A 19,655-nucleotide genomic window follows, 5' to 3' on the forward strand; every position below is an offset into this window, starting at 1 on the left:
AGCACCACAGCTGCTGGCTCAGCAAGCCCTGAGTACATACATGCACACGGTCTCTATCCACTGGCCCTGCGGACCCTCTGGCTATGCCCTGGCTGCAGCGTTTGTTTTCTGACCCCATTACCTATTCCCGTTTGCGTTTCAGCTGCTTAGGCTTGATTATTTTAAGCCCCCTCTATCTGATTATCAGCAGCCCAGCCAGGTCAGATAGGAAGCTTCCTGGGGGATCCCCACCAGCGCTGCAGAAGGATATTTTGCCTCATTTATGCTCCTGGAGGGAGTTGTTCTGCAGAGGTGAAGGGGGAGACTTATGGGGACAGTTCAAGACTCCCCTGTGGTGCAGGCTCATAGATCTTTGTGAAACTTTGCTGTGTGCTGTATTTCCTTGCTCCCACAGGCACACAGGGAGATGCACGCTGGCAGGCACCCACTGCCCCCAGGAAGTGTTGGCGACAGGCACCACATGCAAACCTGCATCCACACCGCAGGATGCTTCTGGAAGCAGAGAGGAGTGTGACTGCTGTTGCTGAACAGCGCAGGGACACGGTGGCATGGCAGGGTGCAACAGATCAGCACCAAAACCAGGCAGCCCTGTGCAACCTTCCCAGAGCTGCCTTGCTCTTGCTTTTCGGTTTCCTTTTGTTATCCTAACGCTGTCCTCCTCCTCCCCCCAGTAGGATGAAGAAGCCTCCAGCTGGCCGAGGAGGCTTATCAGCTCTGTCTGGCTGGGTGTTAACAGTCTATTTGCATAAGTACCTGTCCTGGTCATATGCTGCTTGCCTTTGTGACTCATGTGCTTGTTTGTTTTTCCTTCAGCAGCCAGGCTTGTGGTGTGCTGCTCCCGGAGGTATGCCAGGGCAGATGCCACCACCCCGGGCACTGCGGGATGCTGAGCACCCTCCCTGGCTCACCCGCTTCTCCTGCCCTGCGGGACCAGCTTGGGAATTAAACATGGAACTCGCTGTTTTCTCCTGGTTGTCAAGATAAAATTGAACTTGAAACCCTCCCTTTCACACCTTCTGCTGGGGAGAGCACGGCTTCCCCTAGGGCTGCGGGGAAGGGTGATGCATCTGTGTGATTGGTAACTCTCCTCCCTGCTGTTAGGTGGGCATGAGTTGAGGTCCTTAAAGCCCTTTCTGAACTCAGGTCTCCAAAGGCAGTGGCAGCACAGACTACTCTTGTGGATTTGCTCTGCTGAAGCATTGCTACAGCTCTGCTCCGAGTGTTGGTGGTGACCGTGGAGTCACCTCCTCAGGTAGGAGCTGAGCGGTCTCGTTTCTGCTCATTAGTTCTGAAAGGTTTTTCCATCCATAATAAGAAAGTCATTAGTGTGAAACTTCCACTGCCAGGTACGATTGATTCGGAGATTATAACCACTATAAAAGGGGATATGCGTTGCATATACAATGTGTTAAAGTCCTGGCATGTTGCTCTGGTTGTATGTCATTTGTGGAGCTCACCAGAGAACGGCTCAGGCAGATGTGTGGCTGCTCAGAGCCTGTTTTCACAGGGCAAAGGTAAATTCGCATCAATAGCTGGTACATCCTCTGTGGAAGGGCTCTAATCCTATCCTAAGAGATGGACTCAATGATTTAACAAGTCCTCATGCTCTCGTTGCTGTGGTGTTTTACAAATAGGGTGCACAACCTTGAGGCCCTCCATGCTTGCTGTTAAGTTTGGGATCCCCTCTGCAATGAGCTACTAGTACTCAAGCAGGTTCTTCTGAATGCGGCCTAGAAACATGTCCTGGTGTGTTCTATTTCCCCTCCATGGCTGATGAGCCAGTGAATCAGCCGTCCATCCACCCATTCATCCAGCCAGCCACTTCTTGTATGTAAAAGTTATTTTAAACACACATTTGCAGCATTCATCATATCACTCATCATACAAAGTGCTTTTGACAATGCATTAGTAGAGTTGTGCCAGGCGTGCGTCGTTCCTCTGGCCGGGAGAGCGGATGGGGAAGTTGGGTGAGAAGAACAAGGGGTTCAGCTCAGCTCAGCACATCCAGTCTCAGTTTTGATTATGTTGCCTGGGCTGTGATGATATGGGGCCAACAGAACCATTCTCTGCAATGGAGAGAGGTGAGCAAGCATGGAGAGGTGGGTGACCAGCAACTTGATATGAATATAATCATTGAAGAGGATCATTGGACTGGATTGTCCAAAGAAAGATGCAATGGGTAGCAGAGGGAGGAAGAAGCAGACAAATACACCACGAGCCATTCAAAAAGTGGCTAAAAGAGGAGCAGAACCACAAAAGGTTCAATTCACAAAGCCAGGAGAGGGCTGCAGGAATTCCAGGTCGGTGGCCATTCTGGCTTTATAGACGCAATGAAATGTTATGGCTGCAGCTTTCCTGAATTTACTTTGCTCCCAACTGCACAGCCTAAAAATGAATTTGAAAATTACAAATCCCATAAAACATGGATTACCTGGCTACGCCAAACCCAGAATAATTGAAACTAAGTTAGCAGGATTACTCCAGAGGTGTTTGGTGCAGTGGATGCTCCTTTTCTGCTCCTCCCATGCCATGGTAAGCCTCCACCTCCAAGTATGGTGCTTCAGTGGAAGTGGAGAAGGGAGTTCATATGGTGGGTCCTGGTTGTGTTGGAGCAGCATTTGCCAGTCTTAGCACTGCCAGCACATGGACCTATGGTGCAAAAAGCATATGAGATAGGACGCAGCCGCTCGCTCAGCAAAGCACTTTTTTGATCTGCACAAATGGCAGCATGAGCCTCATTTCAGTCCTGTTCTAACAGGAGACAAAAAAGACCAGATCAATGTCTTCATTCAGAGGAGCAGAGGGTGGAGATCTTGGATCTGAAATCTTATTTACCATCACTCTCCCACAGCCCTTTGTACCTTCTGTTAGTAAATAGTGCTGCACAGGCACAACTTGATCCAAATCCTGAAGAAATCAATAGGAATTGCCAGGTGCTCCATCCTCTGAAAAGCAGATCATGTGTTTATGTGACTAAATGTGGCTTTCAGAGCACCCTTTTCAGAAGCTGATGTTGTGGTGTGTTGTGTCAGGTCCTGGCCACGTTCAGTCCTGATGAATATTGTGTGAAGTTGTAAATCTCAAGAAATCCTTCACTTTCTATCTCTATTTCTTTTCTTCAAATGCATTAGCAGCTGACCTGCCCTTTTGGCTACTCTTAGGTCATTCTGAATCGTCGTCACCCGTCCCACATCCCTCTGCTTGCTGCACCCAGACACAGTTTGCTGCTTGGGAACATTGCTCAGGAGATGGAGTGTCTGTTTCAATCCCTCTATGGTTAAAACCAACCCTGTAAGCAAACCCTCATCGCTTTATTTATGACTTTTGGATGAGATAATGGTTTTCCACTTTCAAAAGGAAGCTCTCTACTTCAACATTTATTTCCTATAACTGCCTTGGCATTTATATTGCAACAGGAGACTATTTGGTGACATTATCTGATAAATATCGTGTTATACAGCTGCAATTTACAATGCATGTATTTTTAACAGAGCTTCTAAGCTAAATTAAATGCTTCTAAAATATGGTGCTTATGGAAAACTAATGTCTGTTCTAGCAATTTTGTTTTTCAGGGTACACTTTTTTTAAACCCAGATACCATCTTTATCCTGTCAGGCAGTAAATTATGCACTTGCACTTTCATAAACTCTCCCCTTGGGAACTTAGTCAATGAAATGGAAATGTCTTTTTCACACCTTCCAACTCCAGAGAAATACAGGGAAATAGCCAACTCGGTTATGAACTGAATGTCTAGAGGGAATCCGTCTAAAATGTGGATTAATGCAGTCCCGATGCATGTATTGCTTAGCATATGTACCATTCACTCTGTGCATTGAATTGTGACTTAGATCTTTCATGTCTCTCTTTGTTTTTAATTGAGAAAGTAATTGCATGTTGTGTGGTGGGATCTGCAGATAGGAGACACTCACTGGTATCTTGGCTGTTAACCTCAGCTGCAGGAGGAGGAGAACCCTGTTGGCTTGCTCAGGTGAGTAAACTGGAACTGCTTTTACACCTAGGTGGATCCTTCCCTAGGTTGCGGGGTGGGAATGAGGAGGACAAAGGTTTGCAATGGCATGTCCTGCCTTTGGGATAGCCTTTCATGAGGGAGAGAAGAGGTACTTAGATAGTTGAACTAGATGATCCTCATAGGTCCTTTCCGACTCAACTATTCTAAATCTATTTCTATTTTCATCATTCATCACTCAGAACTGCAGAGTTTTCCCATAGGGGTCAAATGTGCTCATGTGAAGGTCCGAGGAGCTGTGGTATCCCATCACCAGATCTAATGTGGAAAGTTTAAAATGCCCCAGAAAAGGGAGCAAAGGAATGAAAGTGAGGAAGTGTGTCACAGCAGAGTCTGCTGGGATGCCCAAGGATGTGTCCAAAGCAGGAGGAGCTACAACAGGATTCCTGTCACAGGAGCATCACTGAGGCTATTCAGCTGATCACTGATGCTCCTTATATCCCCAAATCTACCCTTTGAAAGCCTCAGTTCTTCCAGTCTGGGGACTGCATGAAACATGTGATTTATTAGATGCGCTTTGAAATAGAAGTGAACTTACAGGAAAGAGGGAAACCAAAAACAACAGAAAAGCAATCTTGACAATTTGGCAGGAAAAAAATCAGTGCATAAACCCCACAAGAACGTGAGCATCTTTGCACAAAACCACTTACGGATGCATTCCTTAAAGGTAATCCCTTCAGACAGAGAGGCTGCCATTTCTTTACAAGGTATTAAAGCAGCTGTTGCTAGAACATAGAAAATGTTTGAGCTATCCATCAAGGGAGGGACATTTGTAATGCTATATCCACTTTTTTTTTGTTTACAGTTTATTTTGGTCCCAAATTTCTAGCTACTGAAGGTAATTGAGACTGCAAACAAAATCTCCCTATCCTCTGATCTGCCAAATCACATTTTCTTCTCCTGTAAGCACAGTATTTTTCCTTAGCTTCAGAGAGGAACAGAATTATGCTGAATGAATGAGAAAGAAAGGGATTAGTTTATATAATGACCATAGCAGCCATCTCTCCCTTGATCTTTCTGTAGTAGTTCATTCTCGAAGATGGGAATGATTATTATTGTAATTTAGAACAGAGTTTGTCCTTTTTCCTTCTGTAGCATCTGCTTACTGCTCTCCAAATTAACACCTATTTTAATCAAAACTAAATATCCTGGTTGTAGATGGGATATTGGATGGCCCTACCTGGGATATGGAGGCAAATTTCCCTATCTTTATGTTCCCCTCCTGGAGTGGCTGTGTACTGCTCTGGTCCTTGGTAGAAATTAAAGTAGCCATGAGGCTATTTTGATGACTTCTGGCTACCAGAGGCCTCAAAAAAGGCAGTAAATTACCAGCCATGTGTCTCCTGTGCTGTTTTCAAGTTGTGAAATAGATTGTTTCTAAAGGTCTTCAAAACAACATTGGACTTTCATGATATTCGGGGGCTATTTGCACTCCCTTGAACGTGTCCTATCCATGTGTCTGGTGCTAATGCACTACAGTAATCAAATTTGATGCCAACAAGGCAACTGGGTTTTCTTCTTCCTTTCCATGAGATCTGTCCGTGCTGATTTTTCACTGGTCTCAAGCCTTGTTGAGAAGTTTTATTACACCAAAGCATTGGGAGATGAACTATTTTATAAGCTTTGTTGTCCTGAAGTTGCTTTAACAGTTTTGTAATCGTAGCTGCAGGTGAGCCAATTCACCCCTAAAGTCAATGTATTCACACCTTGTCATGCCAGCAACAGGATTTAACTCTGCAGAACTCATCCAAAACTCATAAAGATTCCATCCATCACTTCAAAATACCTGTTAATTCTACTTACATGCTCATTATTGAAATGTTACCTATATTTTTTCTTTTAGGTTTGCAAAAATAAGCACCGGTGAATGAAGATGAAAGGAAAATGTTGCTGTTTTCTTCCCTGGAGATTGTATTTCTCACTTGTTGCATAACTGCTTATTTTAGCATCAATCAGCTGAGCCTTTGTTGCGTAGACAATCCTGTCCTTTCAGAGGATTTGTGTGGTATTATTTCTTCAAAATGCCTTTTTTTTTTGGTTGTTTTTATTATTAGATTTATTTCTTCTCTTGGCAAATGCCAGCTGACAACGCCCTGTCAGAGCTCTTCCTAAGTGTTACATAAATGTCATGCTATGTAAGCCGAGTATCATATAGATCATTCACATGACCTTTCTGCAGAACCACCCTTCAGGTGTTATCTCTGTGTGTTTTATATGTATCTGTTACATATAGGTATATGTACAAACACTCATATTTGTATATGAGTTTTGTTTAAGTGTGCATATGTGGCAGCCAAAAATCTGTTAAGCTACTGACCAAGAAAGTACTCCAAATGCAGAAATGTCCAAATTCTTGTCAGTACAACTTAATCTACACCCTTTTGTTAAAGCAGAAGATGATTGTAATTGCATGTTCACACACTGTTTTTCTTCTGCATCGCTATGGTGTGCAGGGAGTGAGATGGGCAGCGAGGGGCTCAGCAATGCTGGCTTGTTCCTATTGTTCAGCCCATGATCCTAGGCCTGAGCTCAGCACATTATCCACATGTCTGACCACTTCTGGATTCCGCAGCAATAGGAAATACAGCCCCACTATTTCTGTGTGCACTTTTCAAAGCTAGAACAAGGTGCTCATCTTCTGGATAGCAAAAATGCATTGAGGTTGCATCAAGGAATGCTGTGACCTGCTATGTGCAACCCACCTGCACCAAAGAAATGGATTTTGACAATCTATGACCTCCTTTAGAGGTGTTGCCCAGAACTCCTGGAGAAATGGCCAGGAGGGCTGTAAGGTTGTGGTGTGCTGCACAGGACCATTGGCAGGTTCCTCTGAAGACAGGATTATTAATTTCCTTATGGCTTTTCCTACAGTCCTTTCCACTACACTGCATCAGCGCTTCAGCACCTTCATTAATCCTTCCCCAAACACCCGTTATGAAGATGGGTCAGGGTGACACATGGATGGATTAAGGTCAGTTTTGACTAATTCAGGGTAGTCCATCTGAAAAGCAGAATGTCTGCTTTTTTCAGAGCATTTAACATGATACAGCACTTCATACATGCAAGCACAGCACCCGCTGCTTCCAGCTGTACTAAGATGGATGTCAGCAATTCAGGCTAAAGGTTTCAGGCTACAATGTGGGCAAAGCAACCGTCAGCATCCAGAAGTTTGGTTTAATGACTTCGTTTGCATTACAAAGCCTGTGGCAAGGGCAAGGAGAGAATCCTTCTCTTTGGAAGACTTTTAACCTGTCCTCACAGCCTGTGTCTTGCAGCCCTTTTAGCACCCTCTGGGCAGCTTTTAGTCCTGAGGATGAAGATCTGGCCAAAATTTATCTCCTTTTTGACTTACAGAGCAGGTCCATGGTGTGCAGGTGTCATATGGAAAACAGATTGTGACTCTGTAATTAAGAACTGCATTAGAATATGCACGTGCAAGAAAGTCTCCATAAATTGGTATGGAATGCCCCACTTTGGATGTTTCTGACATTGTGACCAAGTAACACAGTGACCTGTAAAATATCCCTTAATGCAGCCTGTGCGTGTAGATGAGGTGTGGGATCCATAGGTGAATTCCTGGCAGGGAATGCTGCTGGGTGCCAGAGCAGCGGGGCTAACAGCTGCCAATATTGGGACTGGTGGGGACTGACAGAAAGGGGCTGTGCTTGTGCACCCCATTGCTTCTGTACTACAGGGAAAGGCTTTTTTTTAACCAGGGGCTGAAATTTCCCATCCTGGGGGGCTGCTGAGCAGCATCTTGAGAGATCTCAGCATCCAGAATCAGCCACGATTTTTGCTGTATGTTGTGAGCTGTTGTTCTTTAAAGCCCAATAATAATACTAATTTGGGTGGGTTTATCTAATATACCATAAAGACCGTCTCGTGCCAAATTTTAAGACCCTATTTCTAGAGTTACAGTCCAAAAAAACCACAGCAAGCCCAAGAATGACCAACGCAATACTCCTTTGATTTCACCCTTGGAAGAGCCAAAGGAGCATTCATACTACAGGCTGCCAAGGCAGAAAGTTGCAGCCTAATTCATTCAAGTTTGGTAAATTATAAGGGCTGTACAGTGGGGAGCGTCTGCGTGCCTCAGCTGTGGTGGTTCTGTGGTCCCAATGGTTTTGAGCTACCGGTAACTTGCAGATTCAGAGCCGGCCAGCTTAATGGCTTTAAGAGATGATGGCAGCCTGCGACTGAAAGAGCATCTTTAACCTGGATTTAAACCTTCTGCAGCAATTGAAGCAGCGCAAGACAACTCCTGCGATGTGTTTGACTGTAGGGCCTCCGGGAGTTAAAGGATGTGCACGGTATAGACTGTGCCATGCAATTAGTACTGTTTTAATTGAAGAAAGCGGTTCTATCTCACAGCCGCGCTGCCGCTGTTTGGAATCCTCGGGAACCAGCTCCCACCAAGCAGAGCCTGAAACACCCCTTTGGGGTGCCCGTGGCGGGGATACCCCGGGGCGGGCGGACCGCGCCGCTCCGCGGGAAGTCGGTGAAGTTTTGGGGGGGGGTTCACACACACATATACGTTCTAGACACACACATATAGACGCACACACGGGGCTTCGCTGCTGCAGCCCCTCCGCGGCCCTCCCCGGCAATTCCCACGCCGGCGGCCCGCCCGCCCCGCGGCCGCGGAAGTTTGCTACGCGGGGAGGGGTGGGGGGATATGGATGGTGTGTGTGTAAACGTCTCCGCACCGCGTTCCCCGCCCGCTCCGCGATGGGCAAGAACCGTCTTTTTGACGCAGGAGAAATGGCAAATTTTAAGTACGTCATTAATATGGCGCCAAACGGGCTGGTTTTTTTTAAAGTATAAGCTTATTTTTTATTTTTTTTTCTTTAAGGAGCGGCCCCGTGTACGCGTGTGCGCAGCGCGGCGCGGAGCGGGGCGGGGGGGGGGGAGAGGAAGAACGGAGGGGAGGGAAAAGAGCCGTGAGTGCGGGTGTGTGCGGGGCCGGCGGGACGGCTGCGGGGCGGGCGGGCGGCTCTGGGGCTCCGGGCAGCGCCATGGGGCCCCGCCGGCCGGCGGCGGGGTAAGGGGCGGGCGGCAGCGGGCCGGGATGGGACCGGCGCTGCCCGCACCCGGCCCTGCCGCTGCGCCGCGGGGAGGACGGACGGGAAGAAACTGAACATTTGGGGCGGCCGAGGCGGCGGCGGCGGCGGCGGGAGGGGGGAGGGTTGGGGTTGGGGGGGGGGGTGGAAGCGCCGCCACCATTATCCGTCCCCGCTCCGAAAGTCGCTTCCCCGCCTCCCTGCCGGAGCCCGAGCGGCGGCGGCGGCGGGGCGAGGAGAGCCTGAGGAAGTGCGGGGTGAAAAAGAAAGAGAAACAGGCGGGCAGGGCTCGCCCGGCCGCCGCGGAGCGGCCATCTCGGCTGGGAGCGGGGCCGCATCCATGGAGTTACCGGGCGGGCGCTCCTAAAGGAGGGCCCCGGCGGCGCGGCCCCGGCAATGACACCGGATTGAGGCGGCGAGGGGGCTCTCCCGGCCGGGGACTGCGGGAGCATCCCCCGCCCCCCGCCTCCTCCCCGCCCGTAACCCGAGAGACCGGCTCAACTCTTGGAGGACACTCTCCTGGCAAAGGTAAAGGCGCGGCGGGGCTGGCGGCGGGAGCGGGGCTGGTTTTGCCGCGGGAGGGTATTTCGCAGCTCCCGCGGCTTTTGCTCCTATTGATTTATTTCTTTAAAATCTTTATTTTTTTATTTATTTCTTTTTTTGTGTGTTCCCCCCCCCCCGCACACACACACACACCCCCCCCCAAGCGCTGCGAGGCGGGGGATGTGCAGCATTTCCAGGGGCGGATTGCGCATGTTGGTCACTCCTGTTTTAAAGTGTACGAGGGAGGCAGCGGGAACGTAAACACCAACTTTTCCAGGGTCGGCTCCCGGCTCCGCCGCTGTTGTTTTTATTTCATTCTCTATTTATTTGTTATTTATTCCCCCCACCACCCCGAATTAATGACTGCGGCAGAGGCAGCCCTGCGCTCTCCCTGCCCGCCGCGGGGCGGGAGCGCGCTCCGCGGCTCCGCGGGGCGATGCGCGGCCCCGGGGAGGGCGGGAAGTGGGGGGGGGGGGGGTGTGTAAAGGATCCGTGGTTCCCGCTGCTGGCGGAGCGGGCGGCCCGCGGGCGCGGAGCCGGGATGGCGGTGCCCGGGGGCGTGGCGGTGCCGGCTCCCGCCTGCCCTTCCCTCGCTCCTTCCCTCCTTCCCTCCCCACCGCCGCGCCTCGGGGCTTTCCCCGCCGCCTGCCCCCGATGGGTCCCCGGGATGCCGGGCCCGGGAGGCGCCCGCACCCCCCCGCGCGTCGCCCAGGGGCAAAAACATTACCCCCCCCCTTCCCCGGTCCACCGCGCCGTGGGGGTCCTGTGTGGTGCTGCTCCCCCCCACCCGGAACCGGCCACCTGCCCTCGGGCTCCCTCCTCATCCTTGGGGGACCCCGCGCCGCTTCCCACCTGCCGAGCGGGGCAGCGCTTTGCCTCGGGATGCGGGATGGGATGCGGGATGGGATGGAGTCCTTACCTGCCGCCCGGGGGTGGAATACGGGGTGGGATGCAGGATGGGATGGGGCTCTTAGCCGCCCCAGGGTACGATGCAGGATGGGATGGAGTTCCGAGCTGCCACACCAGGGTGGGATGCGGGGTGAGATAGAGGCTTTACCTGCCGCCCCGGGGTGGGATGCAGGATGGGATGAAGCTCTTAGCTGCTGCCCCGGGCTGGGATGCAGGATAGGATGCAGGATGGGATGAAGCTCTTAGGTGCTGCCCCGGGGTGGGATGCAGGATGGGATGGAGTTCTGAGCTGCTGCCTCAGGGTGGGATGCGGGGTGGGATGGGATCCTTACCTTCGGCCCCCTGGCTGCTCTGCTTCGGTGGTGGAAGCACCGACCTGGAGTTGTGAAGCACTGCAGAGGCAGGGGAGCTGCTGAATTGTCAACCTCAGGTGCAATTAGGAGGATAAAATTTTATATATATATATTTCCATACCTGTACATCTTGAGTGCTGAGTGGGAAGGGAAGGATGGCATTCAGAGGGAAAATTCCCAGCTCCTGCTCTCAGCACCCACGGTGAACATTGTTTACTGACGGGTTGGAGCCGAGACCCTCCTACTGCTGGGACATTGCTCTGAGGGGGTTTTGCTTGGGAAAGGAAAAAAATGAGTGATCTCAGCCTTTCTCCCAGGGGTAAGGAGCCCCACTCTTAGGAATGGTGTTTGACCTTTAAGCGTTTATTGGCTACCGAGGTTAAAATAAGCTTGAGATAGAAGTAAAAATAGCTTGCAGAAAGGTTAAATCAAAGGTTAAATTTGTTTTTCCTAGGAAAATTGAGGGCTGATGGCCAAAAATGAAGGTTTGGAGTAAAGCATGGGAGGGTACACGTTAGGTCTGTAGGCAGGGAGATACAATTCACTTGAAGTATTGGTGGCTGCTGGTAGCGTTTGACACCCAAGTTCTGAAAGTTGGTGGATGGGTGGTCCCCAAAGGAAGATATTTCAAATAAGGGCTGGTCTTTGCCTTTCTGTGGGTGTTTGGTACAAAGATCGGTGTGCCCATAGCAACTGTTGATTCTCCTCTGAGCTGTGGATGCTCAGAGACCTGTAGGATGGGGCAGCTGGCTGCGGGCAAGGAGATGGGTCCCTGTGTCCCTGTATCCCTGTGTCCCTGCCTGCTTCCTGCTGCCCGAAGGCAGGGGTGGCCCCGAGTGCCCGCAGTAACCTTTCTGATTACCTGTGCTCTGTCTGGGCTTGCTGAAGAAAAAGCATGGATAATTGGAGGGTAAGGAGTCAGAAGAGGCAAGTGAAGTTATAAATGTCAGTAGTAAAGGAATAAAAACAAAAAAAATCCCCTTGTAGATGTGGAAAAGGGCAAAGCACAGGAAGTAAACGAGGGCTTGTTTTGTTTTAAATTTAAATGAGATTAAATTTTGCCCCAGGGAGCCAAGGCAGCAAGCAGAGATGCTGTGGAGGAGAGGAGGAATGGCTCTCCCTTCACCTGGGCAGTTGAGTTCTTGCTTAAGAGGTGGGAGCTGACAGCAGGCTGTGGAGGAGGCAGAGGGGCTGCAGGGACAGGCTCCCACTGCCCAGAAAATGACTGTTCTGGGTACCAGCATCGTGCCTTTCCACATTGACACTTTACAAGGGTTACCAGGGAGGTTAGGAGAGGAGCAGGGTGGCTTCTCCCCTCTGAGATGTAAGGGCTGTGCACAAGGATCTGTTGGCACAGTTGCTGCGCATCCTTCGGTCAACAAGTTTGTTCTTCTGTTATTGTGAAATTGGGGCTGTGCCTGCATCGGGGGATGCTGCTGCTCCCTCAGAGCCTCCTAGAGCAGCGCTTGGCTCCAAAATGGTTAATGAAAAGGAAATCCTATGGGGACAACCGTTGTACCATCAAGGCTGGGACCTTCCAGCCCTCCACCCTTCCTATAGTTATACTTTCTTATACTGGCCTTCTTATACTTTCTAACAACTGGTTGGTATTCCTAGACAGAGTAAAGGAGCAGTTCAGGCAGAGGGGATGCACTGAGAGCAGCCCCTCGGCTCCACGATACCCACCGGGGTGCAGGTGGTGGGACTGAGGGTGCAGGAGCGGGTGTCCCCGGGTGTTGGGGGTCCCGGGGAGCGGGGTGCGGGCTGGCCGGAGCGGTGTGGGTGCCGCTGGGGGCACTCTCTTTCTGTTTGTGTTCCTATTTCTGTGCTGGAAGAACAAACAGGGAAGTGGTTTTTCTGCAGTCTCATTGCAGCTCGCAAACAGAGCACATCATTCAGCCGGTGTTGCTCAACTGTCACAGCGTCAGAGGTGACGGCAAAGGGGGGACCGAGCGCGGCGCATCCCCGAACGTGCGGGTGGGCGCTGGGGAGAGGCGATGACATGATGACAAATACTTTGGGTTTTTTGGTTTTTATACTGCAACCGATGCAGGTTTCTGTGCCTGTTCCCTGTGGGAGCAGTGAGCGCAGGCATGGATGAATTTCTCTGCTCGCCACAGTCCAGAATGGTTCATTCTCACAAACAGCCCCTGCACAGGGTGCTGTGATGCTGCTGGGAGCTCCAAATCCCACGTGGACTTGATGTGCCCAAGGGTTTGCAGGGAGCTGGGAGGCATCAGCGGGTTCCCCAGGGACTGTGGAGGGGTTCGGAGAGGATGAGGAGCTGTTTGCTGGATGAAGCATCTTGGTTCAGTGTGGATGGGAGCAGTGGGGAGGCAGGACAGGAGCTCAGGGTCTGAGCATCTCTGTGTGTGAAGAAGAGTTCTGCTGCCTTCACCTCTTCCCGGTTGCATGGGCTGGGCAGAATTGCATCTCCAAAAGCTCCTCTCCACCTCTCTCCTCCTGTGGGGCAGGATCAGGCAGCCTGAGGCCATCACCTCAAATCTCTCTAATTTGTCCTTGGCAGTAGTGATTTACATTTGTTTAGACTGATGGAAGGCCATCATCTTCCTTGGTTTAGCATTTATCTGCCTTTCTGAGCTTGAACAAAGGCGATGCTGAACATGTGTTAGTTTGCAAGCAGTTTTTGGGTTTCCAGGCATTAGCGCTGGGCTTTGCCTGTGGATTTGAGTTGCAGACACTTCAGGGGGATGTTCATTTGTTTATAAAGAAACCCACATCTGTTTCTGTTTGAATTTTCTAAGCAAGCATACATAGAAACCTTCCTCTTGGTTTCTGGCTCTGTAAAAGCTGCTTTTTGGGCCAAGTTTGACCTAACAGTGACCTTCTCAAAGTATTACAAATTTTTTTGGTATTTGTTTATGACTTTAATAATGATGCCATGCAGGGAATGGGTCACTTAAAGGTGAAATTAGCTTCTAATGTAAACAGAAGATTAATTTTGGAGCAGAGACTGTGTTTTGTGGAGACTTTAAATTGCTTAGATGTACACCAAGTGAATTGTTTCTATGAGCTTGGTGTGAGGCTTGTTGTGGCTGGAGCTCCAGCACTTGAGAGCAGGAGGGATGTGGAAGTGGGTCCCTGTGCTGGGTGTCCACGGCTCATCCAGCCATCATCAGACTTTATAACCCTGTGCTCCAGGGGGAAAAATGGTTCAATTACTACTTCTACAGTAAATCCCTCTGTTAAGAACCATACTATTTCGCTGCTCAGGAAGATGAGTCCATCAGAAAACAGCATCTTCTTAGCACTGCCTGGAAGTTAACCATTTTTTGAAAGGGATTGGCAGAACCCTGTGGTTTTTGCCCCAAATTTTGCTCCCTTCAGGAACACAGCGCCTGTGAGGCTGTTGTGTGCCATCCCCATCCCAGGCAGCAGTTGCTTTTCAGTGCTGCTGTGTTCGGAGATGTCTGTGCTTTGCTCAAGCCAGGATTTCATTCAGAGCAATTTAATGCAATTTGGTTCAGAGGATGCTGTCTTGGATCCTGCCAAACAGTGGCAAAATGATTTCCTGAAGCAGAGCTGCTATTTTACCTGCGGTGTGAACCACTGCTGTATGTGAATATAAATCCATACTGTTACATAGGGAGCATGTAACGGTATGTTGCGTAGGGCAGAAGCAGGATGCAGGGACCAAGCTCAATTAAAGGGATGATCAGTGCATCTTCTCACATCTGTATCAGAGCCAAAACCAGTTCCAGCATCCTGACAGCTGTGCTGTGCATTAATCATGCACCTTTTTCCCTCCCTTGGAAGGAGAGTGGTGTCCACGGCACTGTCTTGCTTTATAAAGGCAAAGATGGGAAGCACTGGAAATCTCACTGGCTATCAGTCGCACTTCTTTGCTTCAGCTCAGGTGTTTCTTTTCCCCATTGACTTTGGTTTATTTAATCTCTGTGACTAGGAACTCCAGAATCAATAAAAGCATAGCTCCAGCTTTGTGCTCTGCCATTTCAAACCAGTAGGAACCAGTTTAGAAGGTTCAGGTTGAATTCCCACTAAAAGTAAGTAAACTGTGGTTAGGTCTGTCTTCAATATCATTTTCCCCAAGTGAAATCTGATGGCTACTTGGAACAAGGCTGGTTTAATAACATCTGTTTCCCCTTGAATCCCTCGGGGAAAGTATTGATATTGCCATATTCTTAAGGAACATTTTAAATCATGTTTTGACAGGGCAATGCCTTACCACAACACTGATAGCTAAATGTTTATGATACTTTGTAGTATTATCCCTTTTAATGGTGTGATAAAACACAGCACATATATTGTAAAATACAGGCATTGCAAAGGTTGTATATGCTTGTGTGGAACTTTTCCTGTTGTTTGGGGAGATGGCACGCTCTAGCCTCCTATCCACTCTGAGTGCTGCTAGTACCTGCTGCAACTCAACCACACAAACCCAGTGTTTTATTATCATTCCCACTTTCCAGTTGTGGAAGCAGCAGTGTGTGTGCCATGTCAACACCCTTAGATTCTTACAGAATATCTCAGAAACTGCTAGGAAGGTTTCCACAAGGTTAACATTGCTTTCTGCGGGTGTATTTTAGCTCACAGCCTCTTGGAGAGTTCTCTGGTCCATGGGTAGCCTTTTCCACCCAGCGCTCCCTAAGCCCCATATTGGGGTCACATTGATCAGCCACCAGCCACACTGATAAACTGGGGTCTTCAGAAGTTTAAAATCTCTTCTTTCTTTCTTTTTTCCCCCTTCCTCCTTTCTTTTTCCCCTTCCTTCTTTCTTCTTCTTTCTTTTTCCAGCACCTACTGATAAAAGTACTTAACTTTCAGTTCCCAGTGCTCAGTTCCTGAGGGGCAAGTTCAGGAGAACCCTCTGATTTCAAGCAGTTCTGTGGCTTGTTCAAAGTCACAAAGCAAACCAGCAAAGCTTAAAACGAGCCTCCTGTCCTCCCAGTCAGTGCAGTGGTACCCACTGCCATGGGTTTATCTCTGAGATGGATGGAGAGCTCACAGCAGCTGTGCAGGAGCCGCTTGCTCACCCCCCGGGGCTGCACTGGAGCAGGCAGAGCAGCTCCGGGTGATGGGAAGCGTTCTTCAGGCTTGGCTAGAGCGTGCTGGCTGTGTGACAGATACACCAGAAGTCTTAGAAGTAGATGCTGCCTGAGTGGGAAGATGAGTCAGAGGGTAAAACCCCAGGCTTATTGTACACAGGGGTCCTCTTCGGCTCCGGGATGCTCGGACTTCCCCCTGCAGACATACTGAGAGTGCGCAGAGTTTCTGTTCTATCTGTGCACTTCTCAAAGTTGCAGCCTGGATGGGTGGTTCACAGCAGGGATGTCTTTTGTCCCATCCAACAGCATCATGGTCCCTGGTGGGGCATCCTTGGGTGGTGATGCTCTTGGAGCAGGAGAGCCATTTGGTTGTGAATCCTGCATAGGCAAATTGCCATGCAAAGCTGAGTGATCAGAGTGTACTCGCTGGACCTCCTAGGAGCAGGGAAAGCTGGTTGAGATATCGACACCCTTATAAAAAAGCCCTATGAGGGTTGTTTTCTTCCTGTTTTTAAGCCCCTCAGTAGGTGTCTATGTGAGGGGTAAGTACTGGCTGGTGCTGGGGTAACTCGGTGTGTAGATGTTCAGAGATAACAATAATTTGATGCTGAGATGGGTTTCCTGGGCATCAAGTATAATGTTCAATTTCTTTTGTTACAGATGGAAGAAAAACGACGCAAGTACTCGATCAGCAGTGATAACTCAGACACCACTGACAGTAAGACCTTTAATTCAAGGCTTTGAAAGAGATTCACCTCCAGCAGGGAAAACGTTTGAATAATTACTTTGCAAAGAGTGGAGGAAACTGCATTTACTGGGAAGTCTCTGCACGATGAATTGTGTGCGGGGCTGGGTTTGTCAGAGATGCAGCAACAACCTGATATCAATTTGAATGCCTCGCTGTGGCTCCTCTTAACTGATGAGAGTGTCTCCCTCTGTGAGGCGCCTGGGCAAGGGAGAGCTGCTAATGGCAAATCTGCTAACGAAGCAAATACCCTTTGTAGACAAGTTGTCCTTTCCTGCTGCAGCCTGAGACTAGTTAGCTCTTGATTAAGCTGTACTGGGGGAAAGGGAAGTTTTTACTGGAGTCAGGGTAAAACCGGAGCCACCTTGTTCCCTTCTTGCGAGCTGAAGAGTGATGTGGGAAAAGGGATGAGGTTCAAGCCAGCAGAGCTTGCAAGCCCACGCTTGCTTTTCAACATCTACCTCACTTCATCCTCATTCAGGAAAGCACAGAAGCATGTGCTCAACAATAAACATGTGCTGAATTTTGGCTATAAATAGAGCACTTTCCTCTCCCACTTATTCCAGGGTTTCACCCAGTGCAGGCATACCGCAGTGCCTTCATGTTCAGTACCCTCCAGGCACCAGCCTAATCCCTTGTCTGGGCTCCGAAGTTTCTCACTAGTTACTCTTGGTTTCTTACGAATGTCACAGTAATTTCATCTGGGCCGTGCTGGGAATTTGCTCTCCACACTTTACAGGATCTGGCTGCTGGATATCCGAGAACGAAAGGGACTTTGCTAAAGACACTAAAACTTCTGGGCCTTTTCCTAACAGGATGATGGGGAGATTACAGGGGGTTATGGAAGGGCTGATCTCGCTGGGTTTGGCTGCCGTTCCCACAGCTTTAGCCAAAAAACCTGTCAGCCTGAGTGGAGTTTGCACCATTGCTGCCGATGGGAACCTGCTGTTTGGCTGCTGGAGGGGGACCCGCATCCTGCTGGAGCCATGGGGAGGGTTCTGGGGGCTGAGCTGTGCCTATGGGAAGTGCTTCAGGCTCTGTCAGCACCGCTCGCTTCTTGTAAAATAAAACATCTCTATCTCAGAAGAGGGTTTGTTTTGGAAGCCGTGCTCCAAACTTCCCGTCTCCTAATCCCCACATGCTCAAAGGCTTACGGAGCCGAGCTGTGCTAGCCGGCTGCTCTGCCTTTCGGGAGTAAGGCATCTTTAATCACAGTATTAAACAACATGGCCTTATCTCTATTGGACTTGGATATTCCTGCTGCAGGTGATATCTAAGCTGTTGACAAATGCTCTCCTGCAGGATAACTGTAAACAAAGTGATGACCTTCCTCTTTATTCCTCTGCCAGGAAAGGATGGTAGTGGCACGTTATCTAAGTCTATGTAGTTGTAGCACTGTGTTGTAGCTTGAGAAGAGGGGGCAAGGTGGAAATTAGTGACCCAGTCTCTTAGTATAAGCTGTGGATCTGGTGCTGCAATGCTTTGAGCAGCTCACCGAGTCCAGTGGCATTTCCCAGTGGCTGCAGCCTGGGGACTTCTGCTGTGGGCTTTCCCTATGGAGTCCTGTTTTGTACTGAAATGATTAAAAAAAGGCATTTATGAGGAGCCCACTAATGATACCTAGCTTGACACTGCAGTCAGAAAACCAGCTGTCCTTTGGGGATGACTGGTGCCATCAGGTCTGGGCTTCGTTTTATGGAGTACGAGAAAGCAGATTTGTGAAGCAAAGAGTGCAGGGTGAACTAGTGCCTCTCCCCTGCAAGCAGAAATAGGCACGTAAGATAGAGCTGGGCTCATGAGGGACTCAATTACCTGAGCTGGCAGAGGAAGGGACATTTCCCACCGTGGTGATGCTGCATCAGGGACAGCCCTAGTCCCTCGGGACAGCTCAGCCTCTGGGCAGAGCTGAAGCCCTTGTGTGCATGGCTCCATGTGGTTTGGCAGTTGCTGTGTGCATGGTGGTGTTTCCTCCTGTTCAGCCATCCAAGGATAAAATCGGTGTTAAATAGACCTATTGATAGTTAATTTGTTGCACCCTCACGAAAATGTTTTTATATAGTGGAATCTGGAGGGCTCCTGCTCTACAGAAGATCCAGCTGGCATTATCATTATAAAAAGATTCCAATTATTAGTTTATTATTACAAAATAAGTTTTGGGTTTTTTTAGTGATAGTAACACACATGGGTTGGAAACAAAGAAAGAAATCCCAAATCCCAGAGCAAATGCTGAAAAGTGTAAAGTGCATTTGCTTGGTGTGTCCTGTTGCATGGTTCTCACCAGATGCTGAACAGGCATGGAAAAGATTAGTCCTACCCAATTTGGGCAGTATTTTTGCCCATGGGGTCTGAAGTCCTTGGGCAGTTCAGGTGCTTGTCTTTAAGCATCCTTGTTAGAAAACTTCTAGCCTTACCTCCTTAATTCCTGATCCCAGCAGATTTCAGGAATGAGGCCTAGCTCATTCCCTCTTAGAAGCCATTCTTCCTTATGTCTCTAGGTTTCTCATTTCTGATGTTTGCATTCCAGAAGCCTCTGTTTCAGTCATCTATAGCAGCAGGAAAGTGATGTTAATCTCTTTTGGTGAAGTACCCTGGGATGTACACAAAAATAACGCCATGTGAAGGTATTATTGCCTCTTAGTGTTGACCCAAAGCCTTGGTTGAGGCTGTAGTGGTGGCAGTGGGGCTGGGGACAAAGATACGGAATAAAATGGATCTATTTTCCAGGTAACCTGTCTCTGTTTCCTTGTTGCAGGTCACACGACGTCCGCCTCCAGATGCTCCAAAATTCCAAATACCAAATCCCCCTGGTCACGGCAGAAGGAGAAGAAGCCCTCTGAGGTACGTGGGCTTTTGCCAAAGGAGAGTTCTTCCCCAGGGCTGTGCTTGCCCAGATGTGGTGGCAACCGCTGTGCCCACAGCTGGCTGTGGGTGGTGGGTACCAGGACAGGACATCCTCCAGAGCCAGCAGTGCTTTGGCCTCAGCCTTGTGCT

General features: G+C 49.3%; 1 protein-coding gene and 1 long non-coding RNA gene across 4 annotated transcripts in view; both read left to right on the forward strand.

Annotated features, from left to right (window-relative positions):
• Positions 1-1,052: 1,052 nt before the first annotated feature.
• On the forward strand, positions 1,053-2,500 carry LOC115615810. Its single transcript, XR_003994146.1, has 2 exons — positions 1,053-1,701; positions 1,735-2,500. It is a non-coding gene; the product is annotated as an uncharacterized LOC115615810 (long non-coding RNA).
• Positions 2,501-8,711: 6,211 nt separating this feature from the next.
• JADE2 (jade family PHD finger 2) overlaps positions 8,712-19,655 on the forward strand; it is a 77,574-nt gene continuing 66,630 nt past the window's right edge. For 2 of the 3 annotated variants that reach the window (XM_030504417.1, XM_030504420.1), the window contains exons 1-3: positions 9,249-9,615; positions 16,580-16,637; positions 19,417-19,502. In XM_030504417.1, the coding sequence (XP_030360277.1) occupies positions 16,580-16,637; positions 19,417-19,502 (144 nt within the window). In that variant the 5' untranslated portion in view covers positions 9,249-9,615. Of the gene's footprint in view, positions 8,803-9,248; positions 9,616-16,579; positions 16,638-19,416; positions 19,503-19,655 lie in introns of those variants that run through there. The other variant, XM_030504418.1, reaches the window with a different exon arrangement.

This window comes from Strigops habroptila, chromosome 12 (assembly GCF_004027225.2).
Source record: "Strigops habroptila isolate Jane chromosome 12, bStrHab1.2.pri, whole genome shotgun sequence".
Lineage (NCBI taxonomy): Eukaryota > Metazoa > Chordata > Aves > Psittaciformes > Psittacidae > Strigops > Strigops habroptila.